We start from the raw sequence: 19,775 nt of genomic DNA on the forward strand, positions 1-19,775 counted from the left end.
GCACTTAAAACAATTTGCCCACCTCTGCCCTACACCATTAGGCGTGTTCTGACGATGTAAATGAGCTGTTGCATTCATTTATTGGTCGTCTGTGGAAGCATATGAATAAGAATTTTAAAACATTGTTTATTTGAAATTAAAATTTCAGTAAGTGTTCAAGACATTGATTAAGTTATCAATTTAAAAAACGATTTGAACAACAGTTAGCTCCGCTTTAATGAACCATTGATTACATTATGTAAACAATTCCAGCTTGGACAAAAATAGAGCAAATCTTCTGTGACTTTGAAATTGGCGATTTCGTTCGAGTCAATTTTGACGACAGACTCCCGTTTAACAGAAATTTGGTTAAACAACTTATTTAAAATTTTCGCTATATTGGTTATTGTTGTTCCAGAAATGAATACTGAGGAGAATCTGTCTGTAAATGGTGCAAGTAAAAGGTATTCTATTCCAAGGCGAACTTTACGCCGTTACTTTCAGGCAAACGTAGTAACAAAGACCAAATTGGGTTGTAAGACTACTCCCACCAAAGAACAAGAAAATGAATTATGCTCTAGAATATTCCGATTAGCGGATGTAGGAGATCCATTAACTTCAAAATTACTTGAATTGAATGTTTTTCAATACTGCGAAGAAAATAGCATTCGTAATAAATTTACAAAGTGTTCTGCGGGACGTTATTGGTTAAAGGGGTTTTTGGAAAGGAATCCAGATGTTGAAAAAAGAAAAGCTCAAAGGCTTAACCCTGCCCGTGCTCAAAAAGTTAACAAATTCATTGTTTTCGATCATTTTGAAAAGTTAAAAGTAATTATGAACCAAAATAACCTTTTGCAGTCCCCTGAAAAATTGTTTAACATGGATGAGAAAGGGTGTAGGTTACAGCTACATAAAGACCCTGAAGTTTTAGCTAAAAAAGGGTCAAAACGTGTTCACAATGTGGCTAAAGAACACGGTCAGAATGTGACAGTTGCAGCGTGTGGAAATGCAGGTGGATCTCTAATTCCTCCAATGATTTTATTTTCCGGCGTCCGAAAAAATCCTGCTTGGGAATAGAATTTGCCCCCCGGATCATCAACAATGATAACCCCAAAAGGGTCTATGACCACAGATTGTTTTGTTGAATATATCAAACACTTTCCTAAGTTTAAATCAGCAGGAAAGTGTCTTCTAATTTTTGATGGGGTTGTATTGTTTGCCTTCAAATACAACACACGAACTTCAACCCCTCGACAAAGCTTGTTTCAAAAGCTTTGAAACATTTTGGGATCAACACGCATTAAATTATTTTAACACTCACAAAGGGGAACAAAACATATCCGGGCTTAATTTTGCTGATGTTTTCAACCCAACTTGGGCAAAGTCGATGACACAAGAAAATCTTGTGAGCGGATTCAAGGCTACGGGCGTATACCCCTTTAATCCTCTTGTTATCCCAGAAGAAGCATTTGCCCCAAGTACTCTCACTGAACGACCAGATCCTCCCGCAGAATTGTATACCAACGGTTTGGTTATCAATCAAACTTTGTGTAACGATGATAACCTAGCCCAGCCATCAACCTCTGGAACTCAGAAAAATATAAAGCGACCAGTAAAGAAGCGTCACAAAATAGTGCCGTCTGATTCAGACACATCCGATTCAGATGACGGTTACCCTCCAACTTCCTCAAGCTCAGGTATCGAGGGTGATAATTCTCTCAACAGATCGCTTCACGAAGTTTTGCCTACTCCAGTGAAGATTAAGAAGACTACTCGAGTAATGAAACCTGCTATCAACAGTATAGCTGTGATTGTTACCAAAAAGCTGTTCGAAGATTTGAAGACTGAAGGAAAAACCAATAAATTTACTGGGACAACAAAAGGCAGGAAGATCATAAAAGGAAAGAAACATGAAATTATGAAATTCAAGAAAGAATGTAAAGGAAAGGATCCTCAAAAATCTCATGAAAGCTGGTACTGTTTTGTATGTAAGGAAGATAAAATGTTGGGCATGAGAATGTCTGGTATTTGTGGGACTTATATTCACGAAGAATGTGTTGGGTTTACTAAAGGAGACAAAGATTTGTTTATTTGCCCAAAATGTGTATCCTAATACCAGTGTGTTCAAATTACAAGTTTATGTTAATTACAAAGTCATTTACAGTATTTGTATGTTGAATAAATATATTAGTAAATATTTATAAATACTAATTATTTGATCTTATAGCCTCATAACCTATTACTAAATTATTAATTTAGAATAACTAAGGTGAGTTTACTCACAATATTATGTTGGCCATATTACAATCGTATGATTTTAATATGGCCAACAGGTGCAACATTTGTACATATTTTTTTATCATAGCTAAAAAGTACTCAAATGAGTTTATTAATTTGTTTTATGATAAATTAGGAGAACCAGAGTGTCGCCATTCCGTCGCATAATCATTAGTTTTTTAATTGAAAGCTGGAATAAAGAGTTAAATGAAAAAAAAATATTAAAAATTTTTTTTAACTTCAAATGTTTAAATAATATTAGAAGACGAGAAGACCCTATAGAGTTTTATAATTTTTAATATAAAAGATTTAGAATTAATTTTTTTATAATTAAAAATTATTTATTTGGACTAATTAAAACATTTTATAAACTTTTTTATGTTAAAATATTAATTAATAAATAGTAATAATAAAATCGATAATAAAGATTGCCACCTTGATGTAGGATTAAAATTTATAATTGGTGTAGAAGCTAATTAATTGAGTCTGTTCGACTTTTAAAATTTTACATGATCTGAGTTTAAACCGATTTAAGCCAGGTTGGTTTCTATCATTAATTAGATTTTACATTTTAGTAGGAAAGGACCAAATGAAAACAATAATTTTTATATTTTGAATTAAAATAATTATTTTGGTAGATTAGTGCAATGGACTTAGAATCTTTGAATGTAATTTATATTACAAATAATACTTGATATTAAAATATTTTATAATAATGATGATTTCAAAATTAATTTTAATTATTTGTGTATTAATTAGAATTACTTTTTTAACATTATTAGAACATAAAGTTTTAGGTTATATTCAGATTCGTAAGGGTCCTAATAAAGATGCTATCAAATTGTTTAGTAAGGAACAAACTTATTCTTTTATATCAAATTTTAATCTATATTATTTATCACCTATTCTTTTCACCATTTATAGAATTAATATTAAATTTAATTTAACAATTTTATTTTTTTAACTGTTTCAAGCTCAAGTGTTTTTACAATTATATTAGCTGCATGATCCTCAAATTCTAATTATTCATTATTTGGTAGATTACGTTCGGTTGCTCAAATTATTTCTTATGAGGTGAGATTAGCTGTAATTATAATATCTTTTTTATTTTTAATTTTAAGTGTTAATTTGATTGAGTTAATTAAATATCAAGAATTTATTTGATTTATATATTTATTGTTACCATTATGTTTTATGTGGTTGGTTTCTTGTTTAGCAGAAACTAATCAGGTGAATCAGAATTAGTTTTGGAATTTAATGTTGAATATAGCAGAGGAGGATTTGCTATGATTTTTTTAGCAGAATATGGAAATATTTTATTTATAAGAATTATATGTATTTTAGGAGCAGATTTGATAAGTTATATATATTTTTTTAAAGTTGACTTCTTTATCCTTTTTTGGCTTTGAGTTCGTGGTTCTTTACTTCGATATCGTTATGATAAATTAATATATTTAGCTTGAAAAGGTTATTCACCTGTTTCATTAAATTATTTAATTTTTTTCTTTTGCAGAATAAGAATATTTTTTTTATTCTTATAATTTAGTTAACTATTTTTAGTATAAGTAAATAGAAAATTTTAGTCTCTTTCTTATATTTTCAAAACATAAACTTATACAAGTTCATTAACTATTTAAAGATAATAGAGTCTCAAAAATAACATATTCATGGGTTACTAATATAGTAAAGAAAATAAGTAATTGTAAGAATTTGTCCAGTAAAATATACGGATCTTTAACATGTCGAGCTCCAATTTATGTTAAATAAAATAATAATAGAAACTAAAATTGAAAATAAAAATTTGTTTAGTAGATAGAATTTGAATCTTAAAAATGTTTTATTATTAATAAAAAGTAATAAATATAAATTAGCAATTTATATAACTAATGCAATTACTCCTCCTAATTTGTTAGGAATAGATCGTAAAATAGCATAAGCAAATAAAAAATATCATTCAGGTTGAATGTGAATTGGTGTTATTAAAGGGTTAGCTGGGGTAAAATTATCGGGAACCCCTAATAAATTAGGGTTCCTTAAAGTTAAGAAAATTAATAAAAAAATTATGATAATTGCTCCTAAAATCTCTTTGAAAATAAAAAATAAGGGTGGAAGGGAATTTTATCAATATTTCTTTTAGTTCAAATTGGATTTCTAATCCTGTTCGCTGTAAGTATAATAAATGAATAATTATAAATGAAAAAATAATAAATGGTAAAATAAAATGAAATGTAAAGAATCGTGTTAATGTTGCATTATCAACTGCAAATCCTCCTCAAATTCATTGTACTAATATATTACCTAAATAAGGAATGGGAGATATTAAATTAGTAATAACTGTAGCACCTCAAAAGATGTAAATAAGTCCCTCTCTCCCTATAAACACCTCTTGCCACAACAACATTAAAGTGACTGAAGTAAGTGGGAGGCACGGGGCGAGGGTTCGGGTTGTAATAGATAAAAAAAAACTGATTTCTTTGAATATTATGGTCCACTAGGGCCGAAGCGGGGGTACTACATATTTATTATTTACTTCAACGAGACCGTAATATAATCAAGATCGAACATCACTTAAGGTAAATTTGTTTGATCTATTAATTTTTTAGCATGAAGATTCTAACAGGTCAGAGGTCGGTTGGGCAATAAATAAATTGAAATAAAAGTTAGATTTTGGCATAAACGTCAGGAATCACGGATTTTTGCTCTGAGGTAATTACATCCTTCAGATCCTTTAGATAACTAAATGAAACACTCAAAGTTTTAGTAAATGAATTTATTAGAAAATATCTAACAGAAATATTAAATAAAGTAACAAAAATAACTACACTTCTTATGAAATTGTTGATATAAAATTATAATAATTATAGACTGAGCGTTTGAAAAAATTATCAGAAACTATAAGTAGTACGGTCCTGTATATATTCCTTGTGTATTTTACAGCTGTTTAATTTCTCTGAGCAAAATTGAATCCTATTTTACAAATTATTTTTATTGTAGTATTTTAACATTATGCTTAGATTTTATGTTTAAGGAAACTTAACATTTAGTTGAAAGATATTTTAGAAAAGGAAAAGTAAGTCCTACCTCTGTTTTATGACCCCGGACACATGGGTCACACAAAGGACTCTTTTACTTTTCGGAGTAATGCATATATTTTAGTGAAACATCTGTAAATATTGTAAATATTTTATTATTAGTTTTTAGTTTTTTAAAATAAAGACTTAATATATGAATGTTAAACACTGTGTATTTCATTTATAAATATAAAACCTAATAATCACGATTACCTATCCATAACTTTGAACAGGTTATGGGCCCAGATAACGTGAATAATTAAATCGTGAAAGTAGTAAACTTAAATAATAATTTGTGATCGAAATCAAACTTGTAAAAGTACTTGTTAGACATTCCACAATTAAGTGATAATTGTAGTGTGTGTATAAAAATATTTTAATTAGAAGATATATTAAGTGAATTATTTTATTGTGAGTGAATTGAGATAATTCGACACAATGACAAATTCGAACTTAAATTCGCAAAGAGAAATAACTCCTTTTAATGGACAGAATTATAGTATTTGGAAGAAGAGAGTGCGCCTACTGTTGAAAGAGCACCATATACTCAGCATTATTGACGAAGAAATTCCTGTGTTTCCAAATGATAAATGGAATAAAAAGAATGACGTTGCCCATAGTATTGTCGGTTCGCTTTTGGCGGACTCGCTGCTTCATTTTACGGATGTGACATATGCTAAGAATATTTTTGAAAAATTAGATTCTGTATATGATCAAAAAAGTCTTCCAACACAAATGATGATGAATCAAAGAGTTTCAGAATTAAAATTAGCGCCTGATATGCCACTAAGAGAACACTTTTCAATTTTTGATACGTACGTAAATGATCTGCTAGCGTCTGGATCAATAATAGATGAAGCAGGTAAAGTACTTAGTTTATTAAAAACACTTCCATCATCGTATGAAGCAGTATCTATTGCAATCGAAACATTACGTGAAGATCAACTAGATTTAGACTTTGTAAAATCGCGTTTATTGAATCACGAAATTAAAGTGAAAGGACAAAATCGTGATACTAGTACAAAAATATTAGTTGCCGAAAATAGTGATAAATCGAGTGAAAAGAAGTTTACCTTCCGGAGATCAAATTATAATGGAAAATCAAAATTTAAGAATGGTCACAAGCCATCCAAGAATTTTAAAAACTCTTTTAAAAGTAAAAATAAAACAAAATGCTATCAGTGTGGCCGCATAGGACATATAAGAAGAGATTGCATTTACTTTAAGAAAAACCAAGAGTACAACGAACGAAAAACAACTAAGGCTGCTCAAATTGCTCAATCAGTGGAACCGAATTCATAAGCTATCACTTTTATGGCTGGTGGAAATAAATTAATTGAAACAAATCAAAATAAAATTGTTTTCTTGCTAGATTCCGGAGCATCCGATCATATTATAAACAGAGAAGACATCGCCAGAACATTTGAGCCACTTGAAACACCAATTAAAATTTTGGTTGCCAAGAGCGAGCAGTACATTTCAGCAACCAAACGAGAATCAATTAATGTGACAACCAACAAAGACGTAAAGGTGACAATTGGAGAAGTTCTTTACAGTCCAGAAGTCCCATACAATCTACTGTCGGTTTCCAAGCTCCAAAAGTCAGGCATGGTCATCTTGTTCGATCAGCATGGAGTAAAAATGGTACACTTATCATGCAAGGTAAGCCACTAAATAGTTTGACGCAAATAAACTTTAGTATTGAAAATTACGAAATAAATTCTGTAGTCAAAATACTCGACAATAAGAAAATAAATTATGACATTTGGCATAAGAGATTAGGTCATATAAGTAAGGATAAACTTGTAAAATTAAAGATACATAATATGATAGACGATTTCGAAGAAATAAAAGAAATTAATTCGATTGATAAGATATGTGAAGCTTGTATTAATGGCAAGCAAACTCGATTACATTTCAATAAAGTTAAAAATCGAGATCATGTAAGAAGACCATTGTTTATTGTACATTCTGATGTATGTGGTCTAATCACTCCGACGGCACTAAGTGATAAAAATTATTTTGTCTTATTTCTTGATCATTATACTCATTATTGTGTAGTATATTTGCTTAAACATAAATCAGAGGTGTTTTCAGTATTTAAAGATTTTGTCGCGAAAAGTGAAGCACATTTCAATCTCAAATTAAATTACTTATACATAGATAACGGTAGAGAATATTTATCAAATGATATGAAAGATTACTGTAAAAATAAAGGCATAACTTATCATTTAACAGTTCCGCGAAATCCTCAATTAAATGGAGCTGCTGAACGTATGGTTAGAACAATTACAAAAAAAGCTCGGTCAATGATAGCTGGATCTTGTTTAGATAAAGTTTTCTGGGGTGATGCAGTTTTAACAGCAACTTACTTGATAAATATTATTCCGAGTAGAGCATTCAAAATAATGAAGACACCTTATGAGTTGTGGCATAGCAAAAAGCCTTTGTTTAAATATTTAAAAGTATTTGGTTCTACTGTATATGTACATGATAAACTCAATAAAACTAAATTCGATAATAAATCTTGGAAAGGTGTACTGGTTGGTTATGAACCAAATGGTTACAGAGTATGGGATGTAGAATCTCATAAACATGTCGTTGTAAGGGATGTTATTGTGGACGAGACAAATTATTTGGTGTCTCGGCCAGGTATAAAATCTGACAGAACAAATAAGGGTTCCGCAGATGAAACTGATTCATTTGAAGTTTCAGTGATGGAAAATAAATCTGGTAATGATGAACCAGATAGTTTTAATAAATCTGATATTGAGAAATCAGATAGTGTATATAAATCTTATGATGATAAATCAGATAATGTATCTGATATTGAGAAATCAGATAGTGTATGTAAAACTGGTAATGATAAACCAGGTAATGAATCTGATAATGAGAAATCAGATGTACTCTGTGATCCCAGAAATAAATTTCCAAGATTAGAAATAGAAAATAGTGATTTTGACGCCAGTCGTCGGAGGAGTGACAGGATCAGAGGTCTTCCTAAAATATCATATGATGAATCTGGTAGTCCAGAAGAATGTATGTTATCAGCTCAAATAATAATAAGTGCTGTACCGAAGTCATTTGATGAAATTAAAAATAGGCCGGATAGAGTTCAATGGGAACAAGCTATTGAAAGTGAACTTAATTCACTTGATACAAATAATACTTGGACATTAGTACCAAGACCTACTGATAAAAATATTGTAGACTGTAAATGGGTATTTACAATTAAGAATAATGAATTTGGTAGTCCTTGTAAATATAAAGCTCATTTAGTAGCAAGAGGTTTTAGTCAGGAATATATGGTAGACTATGACGAAACTTTTGCGCCAGTTGCTAGAATATCTAGTTTTAGATTCATTGTCGCTTTTGCCAACCAGAATAATCTGTTACTACACCATATGGATGTAAAAACAGCATTTTTGAATGGCAAATTAAAAGAAGAAATTTTTATGAGAGTACCTGAGGGCGTTCAATGTAAAAAGGGTCAGGTCTGTAAATTAAACAAAGCACTTTATGGTTTGAAGCAGGCAGCCCGGTGTTGGTTTGAGGTATTTGACAAAACTTTAAAATCAATGAATTTTCAAAATTCTCCAGTAGATCGGTGTCTTTATATCTTAGATTTGGGGGATATTTCCAGAAATATTTATGTCGTACTATATGTTGATGATCTTGTTATTGCCACTCTGAATAAAGATACGATGAATAGTTTAAAAGAATATTTAATGCATAAATTTCAAATGGTAGATCTTAAAGAAATAAGATTATTTCTAGGTAAAAGAGTTTCCAGAACAGAGTCAGTCATAACATTAGATCAAAGTGCGTATGTAAAATTAGTTCTAGAAAAATTTAAGATGCAAGATTGTGATCCAGAAAATAGTCCTCTTGAAAACAAAATAGATTATGAAGCTTTAAATTTAGATAAAAATTGTAATAAGCCATGTCGAAGTATTATTGGTTGTTTGATGTATTTAATGATTTGTACTCGCCCAGATCTGAGTTTTTCAGTCAATATTGTTAGTAGATATATGAACAAAAATAATATTAAATTATGGCAATATTTAAAAAGAATCTTAAGATATTTAAAGGGCACAATCGATTTAAAATTAGTATATACTAGAAGTCATTATAAAAATATAATAAGTGGATATGCTGATGCTGATTGGGCGGGTGATATTAATGATAGAAAAAGTACGACGGGTTATTATTTTAAATTATACGAAAATTGTACTATCTGTTGGGCTACGAAGCGGCAGACTTCCGTGGCAGGATCTACTCCGGAAGCTGAATATATGGCTTTGTATGAGGCTGCACGAGAAGCTCTGTGGTTGCGATCACTAGCAGAGAGTATAAAAATAATTATATCAGGTCCTATAATAATATATGAAGATAACAATGGATGCATAAGTATTGCAAATAATCCATCAAGTCACAAAAGATCGAAACATATCGATATAAAATATCACTATTCTCGTGATAAAGTAGAAAAGGGACTAATCAAATTAATTTATATGCCTACAGATCAGCAGATAGCCGATGTATTGACTAAATCACTGACAGGGGCAAAATTTATGGAGTTCAGAACAAAAATGGACTTGAAATAGTTTTTAAGAATTTTTTTTGTAACACTATTGTAAATTGGTCTGGTAAGGTTTTCCCATAAGACGTTGGGTTTTCCCTTAAACCCTTAAGCAACAAATGTTGGACCAGGTAGAGTCATATAAGTTGATGGACTACGTTGAGAGAAGGGTCATTACGGTTTTTATTCAAGTAAAGATAATATTGTAAGAAATGTATGGAGTACTTAATACTTAGGATTTTAGTTGTAAAATATTATTATGTAGACTGTATTTTTACAAGTTTGTTTTTATGAAAGGGATTCATTTTTGAGGGGGCGTGTTGAATTTCTCTGAGCAAAATTGAATCCTATTTTACAAATTATTTTTATTTTGGTATTTTAACATTATGCTTAGATTTTATGTTTAAGGAAACTTAACATTTAGTTGAAAGATATTTTAGAAAAGGAAAAGTAAGTCCTACCTCTGTTTTATGACCCCGGACACATGAGTCACACAAAGGACTCTTTTACTTTTCGGAGTAATGCATGTATTTTAGTAAAACATCTGTAATTTTACGATTCTTAAGGAGAGGCTTAGACCTCATTGTAAATATTTTATCATTAGTTTTTAGTTAGTACAAACCGACTCTTTCAAGCGTGAGGACGCTTCTCGAAAACGTAGTCTTTTAAAATAAAGACTTAATATATGAATGTTAAACACTGTGTATTTCATTTATAAATATAAAACCTAATAATCACGATTACCTATCCATAACTTTCAACAACAGCTACATCATTGTTAGTGGGAAATTGGAATGGCCAACAAATTGAGTAAATTTATTGTAATTTTAAAACTTTTTCAAATTCTCAAAATGTTAGTTAAAAAATATGATAGTGTTGCTTCGGAACATTATTCACATTCTAATATTTTTGTTTTCTGGAAATTATTTTTTTTTATAACCAGTACCCGACCTATTTGGACCATGTGTTATTAAGAAAATATATACTAAATAGCTCTTACCCAAAAATGTAGTACATGTAGAATCTACTCGCGATGATCAAGTAATCACATTGCATTGGTTAGTTCCTTTCTCAACCGTACATTTTCTTCTTGCAATGACTGCTTCCTACCTCCAATTCCCATAGAACAAGATGGAAGGTTCAAATCACTATTTGAATATGTTTGTGGATGTGAGGAAACATAGATTGACTAATATTTTCATTTTCCCCAAATTGTGTTAAGATAATTCCATACCTGTGTATCATTCTCAAAAACAACTACACATCATTGAAATTTCTTCGTATGTTCACAACAACGGTAAAAACACTCTCATACTTATCTTTAATAGGGGTTTTTAAAATCAAACAAAAAAGACCATTCAAAAAAATTGTAACAAAACCAGAAATAAAAAATATACAAATAAGTATATACGTACCAAAGATATATAAATAATCTGATTTTAATATAAATATTATATTCATTAGCTTTGTATTGAAAGTTACGGATCAATGCGAAAATTTGGATAAGACCAATAAAAAAAACTCTTTCTAATAAAGAAATTTGTCCTATCATTTACTACTAAAATACCTACTTATAATCGTTTTGTTAGTTTTATCATTGTGTAAAGATATTTATTTTATACAATGGCCTCCTCCTTACCTATAAGTGTACCAACTAGCCCAGGACCGGACTTGGTTTCACATTGGAGAGCCAAAAGTTATAATAATCGAAAATATTATTTATTATATTATCTATTTATACTTTTTGAATTGACCACAAAATAATATAGAAATGATAAAACTGCGCTCATTGTTGAGTTAAATATATTTATATTAGTACTGGTACTAATTTAACAAAATGATTTTATTCACAAATCTGTTATAGGTAAATCAAGCATGAGTCATATATTTTTGAAATTATAACCTATTAAAGTGCAATACAAAAAATATATACCATTAAAAATATATCCAAGGCGTCATATTTAATATAGTTATAACGTTACAAAAAAGACACCAACTACTACAGTTGAGAATATAAATTGCTCTTTTCTTCTATAGTTTTAAATAGGCTGTATCTATTATCACTGTAAGAAGTTATGGATAGGTAAATCGTGAAATAAATAACTAACATCAATATTTGTTGGGATGATAAATTCATTCATAATGTGCGACTGGAAAAATGTACTTGTGGAGCTTGTTGCTACCTTCAACTTTCAGAAATTATATTTATAATGGAACCATAAATGTTTACATTTGTTTAATGGTATAATAATAGCAGGCAAAAGGTCTACTTATCTGAACCAAGTATGTATGGTCATAAAAGCGGGTACTTACTAGCAAATGAAATTATCTCTTGTTAAATGTGTTTTCTGTAATATATATAATAAAATTGAAACTAAAATTCTTTTCTACTGAAAGTATTCAACAATCGTAAGATGGTATATGGCATTACTATATTCTTACCCTTAATAGATACGAGGACAAAAATGAACAATGGACAAAAATGGTGATTATATTATGGAGGGACATTACATTGGTTAAAAAAGTTATTTTTTATATCGAAAACAACAGGTAATGTTTAAAGTAAAGCTCTCAGTACATTTTGTGACAAAATCAAAACGAGTATCTACGACAGAAACGTATTTAAGAATAATCATTAGTTATGTTAGTTATTCGAGATAAAAGTGTGCTATGTCGCTTAAATTGACTAATAATTATAATAAATAAGCATATCCTCATTAAAAACCTATGTTTGCCTCGTGAAGGCACGAAACGTCGTATCGAAGATTTGTTGGTACATATCTATAGTAAATTTGTATTCAAATAAAACTAGTATTTGATATTATTTCATCCAAACATTCTATGCTGGATAAAACAAAAGCATAATTTTCATGTATAACTTGAGAATGGAGGAAATTATAATTTTCTCCTTATTGTAATATTATAATATGTAATAAAAAAACATTTGAACAGGTGAAATTTTTGTCTCATTGACAGGATAATTTCCAAATATACACACAGACACACTACCTTATTATTATGTGCTTAGTTCATAAACATAAAAAAATAACACAAAATACTATTTCAATATTTGTATTCGGTTAGTTGTGTTTATGTATTGTGTTTGAAATATTTTCAAAAATGTTTTATTCTATTCTGTTTGTCTTTACTATAAAAGTGGCTTTTCTAAGTGTAAATTTAAGTATGAATCAAGTACTTTGGATAAGTTTATTAAGATTGAATGGATTTGGAATTTGTAGTAAATCATTGTACTCGTATAATATGCAATGCGACCATAATACAAATAAACTCATTAACAGAAAAAAATATTGGACGAATTATCTTTTAGTTGACGATAATTAAATACCTACTTATGTTTAGTATTGAAGATTTGTAAACAGTCATTTATTTACATTCACTATTTTTTATTCCTTTATGAAAAATAATTGTTTTAAGAATAACTCACCCGAGTGTATGATCCATTTTTGACATCTGGTAGGGTCATTCGCGGGAAATCGGTATATTTTAATTGTAGTATCTGATCTCCTACTTAGTCCACACTTGAAATAAACACACTTATTTCCAGTCATTTCTGAAAAATTTAAAAGAAGAAGTGATTATTTGTTATATAAATACATTTTGGTAAGTAAACTAAATATACAGTTTTTTTTCGAAATTGTAAGCTGTAGCATTTATACATCTAGCGCCTCTTATAATTTGAATATATTAACTAAGAGAGTAGTGATGTATATTAATTATAATAATATCCACTTACCTTAAAAATAAAATATATATCCAAGGTCAAAGGTTCTCAAATAAAAAAATTATCGAAATGCAGAACCAACGAAACTCAACATTAACACAACGAACATAATACAATAATGAACTCAAATTGCAACTTTGCTATTAGCACTCAAAATAAGAAACTTTACAACACAGCTTAAGGGTTGAATATAATATTTTAAATAATTTTGGCCCCATCTGCTATTGGGGTAATTCGGCAACTAAAGCTAAGAAAACAAGCTACGACGTACAGTAAGAAAAGACTTACTGTGGATGCCAACTCTCCACTGCCATCTATTGGTGGGGTGTACCTCGTCAAATGATATCCTCATAAGGTTAACCTACTATCCTATTATTTATACAATGGTAGTACTGAATAATGTGGATCAAACCTACAAAATGGATTCTCATTCGGGTAGCCGACGAGTGCACACGCATATTGTTCTATCTGGATAAATATTGTTATCTTCGTGCTAATTTCATATTAACGTTTTTATTCTACTGAAATCTATTAAAAACCAAATATCAACATGTGATCATTAAAATTCAATTTGCGACCGTTTATTTATTTTATTTTGTGAAACTATTGACTGCAAATAAAACAAGAAATCCACCAGTGTCGTAGGAGTGCAAAAGGTAACTGTTATTTTCCTACTATTTATTCCACAGGGTCCTTCTCGGACGCCTATTCCTTTCTGAACCTGAAACTTGTAGCTTTGGTATCCAGAGCTACTAGCAAAAATGACTACATTGAATAAAATAACCCAATCATCTTTATCTTATCAAGAATCATCTCATGGTCCAAAATCATATGTTGATGCAACGTTAACAAAGCCTCCTCCCCTTACTTTTCCTAAACGCGAGCAAGCAATTATTATGCATTCTATCCCCAACACCGTTTTATTCGAATAGATAAAATCTATAGGAAATATCGTTTCCCCAAAAAACATTACATTCGCATCAAGAATTTCTAACAACCGTATTTGCATATATCTCTCCTCAACACCAATTTTAGATGATCTTCTCAAAAGTCACCAGAACATTTGCATCAACTCTACAATAATTCCTATTCGAAGACTAATTTCACCAGCTAAACGCATTTTAATATCGAATGTATCCCCTACTATCCCACACTCTGTTATCTAAAATGCTCTCAAGGACATCGGACTGCAAATAGCTTCTCCTGTTTCATTTGTGAAATGTGGCGCGCAAGGAGATGAATACGCTCATATGTTGAGTTTCCGTAGAATTACTTACGTCATCCCTGAAAATAATAACTTTAGCATAGAAACCTCGATTCTGATTACTCACGATGGTACCCCGTATCGTATATTTGTCTCTACTGATAAATTGGTGTGTTTTCTCTGTAAACAGAGTGGACATACTGCTGACTCTTGCACCAATCCCACACCGACTGAACCTCAAAATGACATATCCTGCCACTCTCCTTCACTACCACAATTACCAGCTTCTACTTCACTCAGCGGTACCTCCTCTTCCCCCCTGTTATCTTCTGAACCTCTGTCGAATAATTTATCAATATCTGTTCAAACTAATGCTGAATCACCATCTAACCCTACACTTCCTCACTCATCTCATGGCCAAAAAAGAGCTATATCCTCTGACAGTAATGTTGACACCCCCAGTCAGCTATCCCCCACAAAATATCCATTACCAACAGACAACCAAATGCCCCCCCCCATCATATAAAACATCACACAACACAACTAAGCCTTGTAAGAAAAAAACTAAAACGCTAGTCACCGAAATCCTAAACTCACTCTCAATTCTCAAATCTCTATTCAGAACCTTTATAAGAACAATCCGTCCAATCTCACGCTCTCTGAAATCCAGTTCAAGGCATTTTTAGAAAACTCGTACGGTAGTTCTGATCCTCTCAACGATGCTTTAGAATTTACTCCTAATATCCAAGGACTGTTAAATGATTTATCACTTCTTTATGCTGAAACAAAAGAGGCATCTCTGAAAAACCGTCTCACTCGACTCCAGAAAAAACTTAAGAGACAACTTAATCCTGAGAATCTATCTGATAACAAAAGCGTTTCTTCGGATAATCAAACAGATGATGAATACCCTAAACTATTAACTCCCTAAGTCCCCATTCAAAATTATTCAATGGAATTGTGATGGGTTTTTTCCTCGCCTGGAAAGAATCCAACAATTAATATCAGATATGCGCCCTGAAATCTTGTGTTTACAAGAAACCAACTCTAAAATAGATAAACTCCCTAAATTAAAAAACTATGAAGGATATCATTATGCACCAACTGCGCGAGAGCTAGCGGTGGCACCTCTATTTTCATTTCTAGTGAACTATTTTCCTCCCCTCTCCAAATCGCTACAGATCTTGAGGCTATTGCAGTTTCCACCTGGTGCCCAAATAATCTTACTATTTGCAACTTATATATTCCTCCTAATTATCCTTTAAAAGAAATAGAACTTTTCAACCTAATCTCTCAACTCCCCCAACCATACATTCTTGTAGGTGACTTTAACGCCCATAATACAATGTAGGGATCCAATATTACCATGGGAAAGGGAAAAACCATCGAAAACATGATCAATTGTTCTGGCTCATGCTTGCTAAATACTGGATCAAATACACACTTGAATTTCTCATCTGGCACCTTCTCATGTATTGATCTTAGCTTTAGTGACCCCAAACTTGCCCCTTCACTAAATTGGCATACCGCTAATGATCTATATGATAGCAATCATTATCCTATTATCATATCCTCCAGTATCCCTAACCAAAATGATACTTTATCCAGAAGGTATTGGCGCTTAAACTCTGCCGACTGGACTAGTTATACGTCTCAAACGAAGTCCAACCTATCGGAATTATCTCTCACAGATGATATAAACAATAACATACTGAGGATTACAGATGCTATACTTTCAGCTGCTCATCAGCACATTGGTAAAAATAATATCTGTCCTAAACAAAAAACTGTCCCTTGGTGGAACTCCAGCTGTGAAAGTGCTATAAAACAACAAAAAATAGCACTTAATTTTTATCGTAGTCATAAAACACAAGAGAACCTTATCAATCTGAAGAGAACCAGAGCCAAGGCTAGATATATTATAAATCAAAGTAAAAAATGTTCCTGGAGAAACTATGTGTCTTCCATAAATGTCAATACAAGTCCCACCCAACTTTGGAATAAAATAAGACAAATTCAAGGTAACAATTCCAATTTAAAAATTCCGACTCTCTTATATAACAATAAAATAGTGAGTGAAAATGAAGAAATCAGCAACATTCTGGCCAAAACCTTTGAATCAAAATTTAAATGTAAAGTTAACTTCACACCACCCTCTATAGACAAAACTACCTACCCATACTCTACGACTATAACGCAAGATATCACCTCTCTTAACTGCGCATTCTCCTTCTTAGAGCTTACCTCAGCCCTCAGTAGCTGCAAAAATACTGCCTCCGGTCCCGATGACATCCCGTACATATTTCTTAAAAAACTCTCCAATACAGGTTTACGCAAGCTTCTAGAAATTTACAATTTTATATGGATCACCAATCAATTCCCTAGCCAATGGCGTACTTCTACGATAATTCATATTAAAAAGCCTGAACAAAATGTTACCTCCCCGAACTCTTTCCGGCCCATATCACTTACCTGTACCATGTGCAAATTATTAGAAAAGATGGTTAATAAGCGGCTTCTATGGTTTCTCGATAAACATAATTTATTCTCAAAAGAACAGTCGGGATTCCGAAAACATAGATCGACCCAAGACAATCTGGTTCTTCTCCAATCCCATATTTCTGTTGCCCTTAATAAAAAACAAGAGGTCATTGCAGCTATATTTGATATCGACGGTGCTTTTTATTCTGTCAGTAGACAGTCAATTCTAAATAAACTAACTTCACTAAATATCTCCGGACATATATTTCATTTTATTCGGAATTTCTTAACTTCAAGGACATTCAAAGTCTTTGCTAATGGAATTTTCTCGTCAACCTGGATCGGTTATAAGCCCCACTTTATTCAATCTAGCAATAAACGATATTTGCTTTGATCTCCTGCCTCCCATCAAGTATGCTTTATATGCAGACGACTTGTTTATTTACTGTCCTGGCACGTCTACTCCTACTACAACTAATCTAATTCAGTCAGCAGTAAACACCCTAAGTAAAAATATAACTCGTTTAGGATTAACTTTTTCACAAACAAAATCCAGAATTATTAAATTTAGTAGACGACCATCTACATTATCTCCTACTATCCTCATTAACAATGACCGCCTTCCTGTTGTTGATCACTGTAAAATACTTGGTCTAACATTCGACTCTCGGCTCACCTGGAAACAACATATTCGAGAAATCAAAGGCGAATGCGGCAAAAGATTAAACCTTATTAAAATCCTTTCGCATTACCACTGGGGAGCAGACGAAAACTCCCTTATCAAAATTTATAGGGCCATCATTCGCTCGAAATTAGATTATGGCTGTCACATATATATCTCGGCCACAAAATCTGATCTCGATCTCCTGAACTCGGTGCATAATACCACTTTACGCCTCTGTTTAGGTGCTTTTCGATCTAGTCCTGCAGAAAGCATTTACTGCGAAGCTAATGAGCCCCCTCATTGGATCAGACGGCAGCAAATTCTGCTTTCTTACGCAGCCTCCGTATCGGCCAACCCCCTCAATCCTGTCTACTCGCTTTTCACATCAAATTCTAACACGTTACACAACTCCTCAGCCTTGCCATTATTAAAACCTATCCCTTTAATTTTATCCCAGCTGCTTGACGGCGTCAACCTCAAACAAACTAGCCCCCTTCCTATCCCCTCTACTCCCCCATGGACTATCAACATTCCTAAATTCAACACATCCCTTATGAGATACAATAAGCATGCAACACCCAAACAATTAATTATAAATGATTTTAATGACATAATAATGAATAACCACTATGATTTAGTGTTATACACAGATGCATCCAAAAATGAAATAGGAGTAGGCTGCTCTGTTACAACGTCACATATTGCAATAAAATCTTCCCTTATCCCATCAACCTGTAACGTTCACACAGGTGAACTATTCAGCATTCTACAGGCCATCAATTCAATCTCTCCACCTTATAAGCTCGTCGCCATATGTACAGACTCACTTGCCTCTATTTTATCCATCCAAAATATATTTACCGAACATCCTATTGTCCAATCAATACATGACTCCTACCAGCTTATCTCATCCCAAGGAATAGCAGTTACTTTAATTTGGATACCTTCCCACATTGGCATCGAAGGCGACGAACTAGCAGACAAACAGGCAAAAATTGCAGCTACATATACCGTCACCGACAATGTAATTATTGGAAAGGATTTAAAATCACAGTTCAAAAGAAAATCCAGAGTTACATGGCAGCAGCATTGGGACACTATTAACACATCCCTACGTCAAATACAGCGTTCAATTGGTAACCAACCTAATATCTTCGCTGGTCTCTCAAGGCAAGATTAGAAGAGTAAGAATTGGCCATTCAAGACTTACTCATGGATATCTTATGACTACTACTGCCAGACCATTTTGCTCCAGCTGCAACTCGTACCTAACCATGAAGCATATTTTGACCGAGTGTCGCAAATATACCGTCGGAAGACAACAGTTTCGGCTTAGCCAGAACTACAATGAAGTCCTTAACAACTCGGAACAAATTACCCCTCTACTTCAGTTTCTCAAAGATGTACAGCTGTACCACCAACTATAGAACAATTGTGTTACTGTGTATTCATATTGTATACTTGTATCAATGAACCATTTCATATTTAATGTATGATAACCGCTCCCGTGCAAGTGGCCATAGTAGCCGAGCACGTTAATTTTAAAAAAAAACCTACAAAATGAATAATATCCTTTTGCATTTAGCATAATACATACATAGTTTTCCAGTATCTTTGCTTGCCTGAGCCCCTGTAGATTTTTTATTAACTGTCTTATTTTTTTCTTATACACCTTCTTTTCTAGTGTTTCTCTATTATTCTATAGCCGATTTGATATAACAGTTCAGACCCTACTAAGGGTTATTCGCTTCTTCTTTAAAGCGAAGTCGAAACGT

General features: G+C 32.0%; 1 protein-coding gene across 1 annotated transcript; it reads left to right on the plus strand.

Annotated features, from left to right (window-relative positions):
• The first annotated feature begins 17,653 nt into the window (after positions 1 to 17,653).
• Positions 17,654 to 19,180, plus strand: LOC130443314 (uncharacterized). The gene has a single exon (XM_056777880.1). The coding sequence runs from the start codon at positions 17,654 to 17,656 to the stop codon at positions 19,178 to 19,180; it is 1,527 nt and encodes a 508-aa protein (XP_056633858.1).
• Positions 19,181 to 19,775: the final 595 nt, after the last annotated feature.

This window comes from Diorhabda sublineata, chromosome 4 (assembly GCF_026230105.1).
Source record: "Diorhabda sublineata isolate icDioSubl1.1 chromosome 4, icDioSubl1.1, whole genome shotgun sequence".
Lineage (NCBI taxonomy): Eukaryota > Metazoa > Arthropoda > Insecta > Coleoptera > Chrysomelidae > Diorhabda > Diorhabda sublineata.

Excerpts from the sequence above, each read along its gene's own strand:
- LOC130443314 (XM_056777880.1), top strand. The coding sequence starts at position 17,654 with ATGGAATTTTCTCGTCAACCTGGATCGGTTATAAGCCCCACTTTATTC.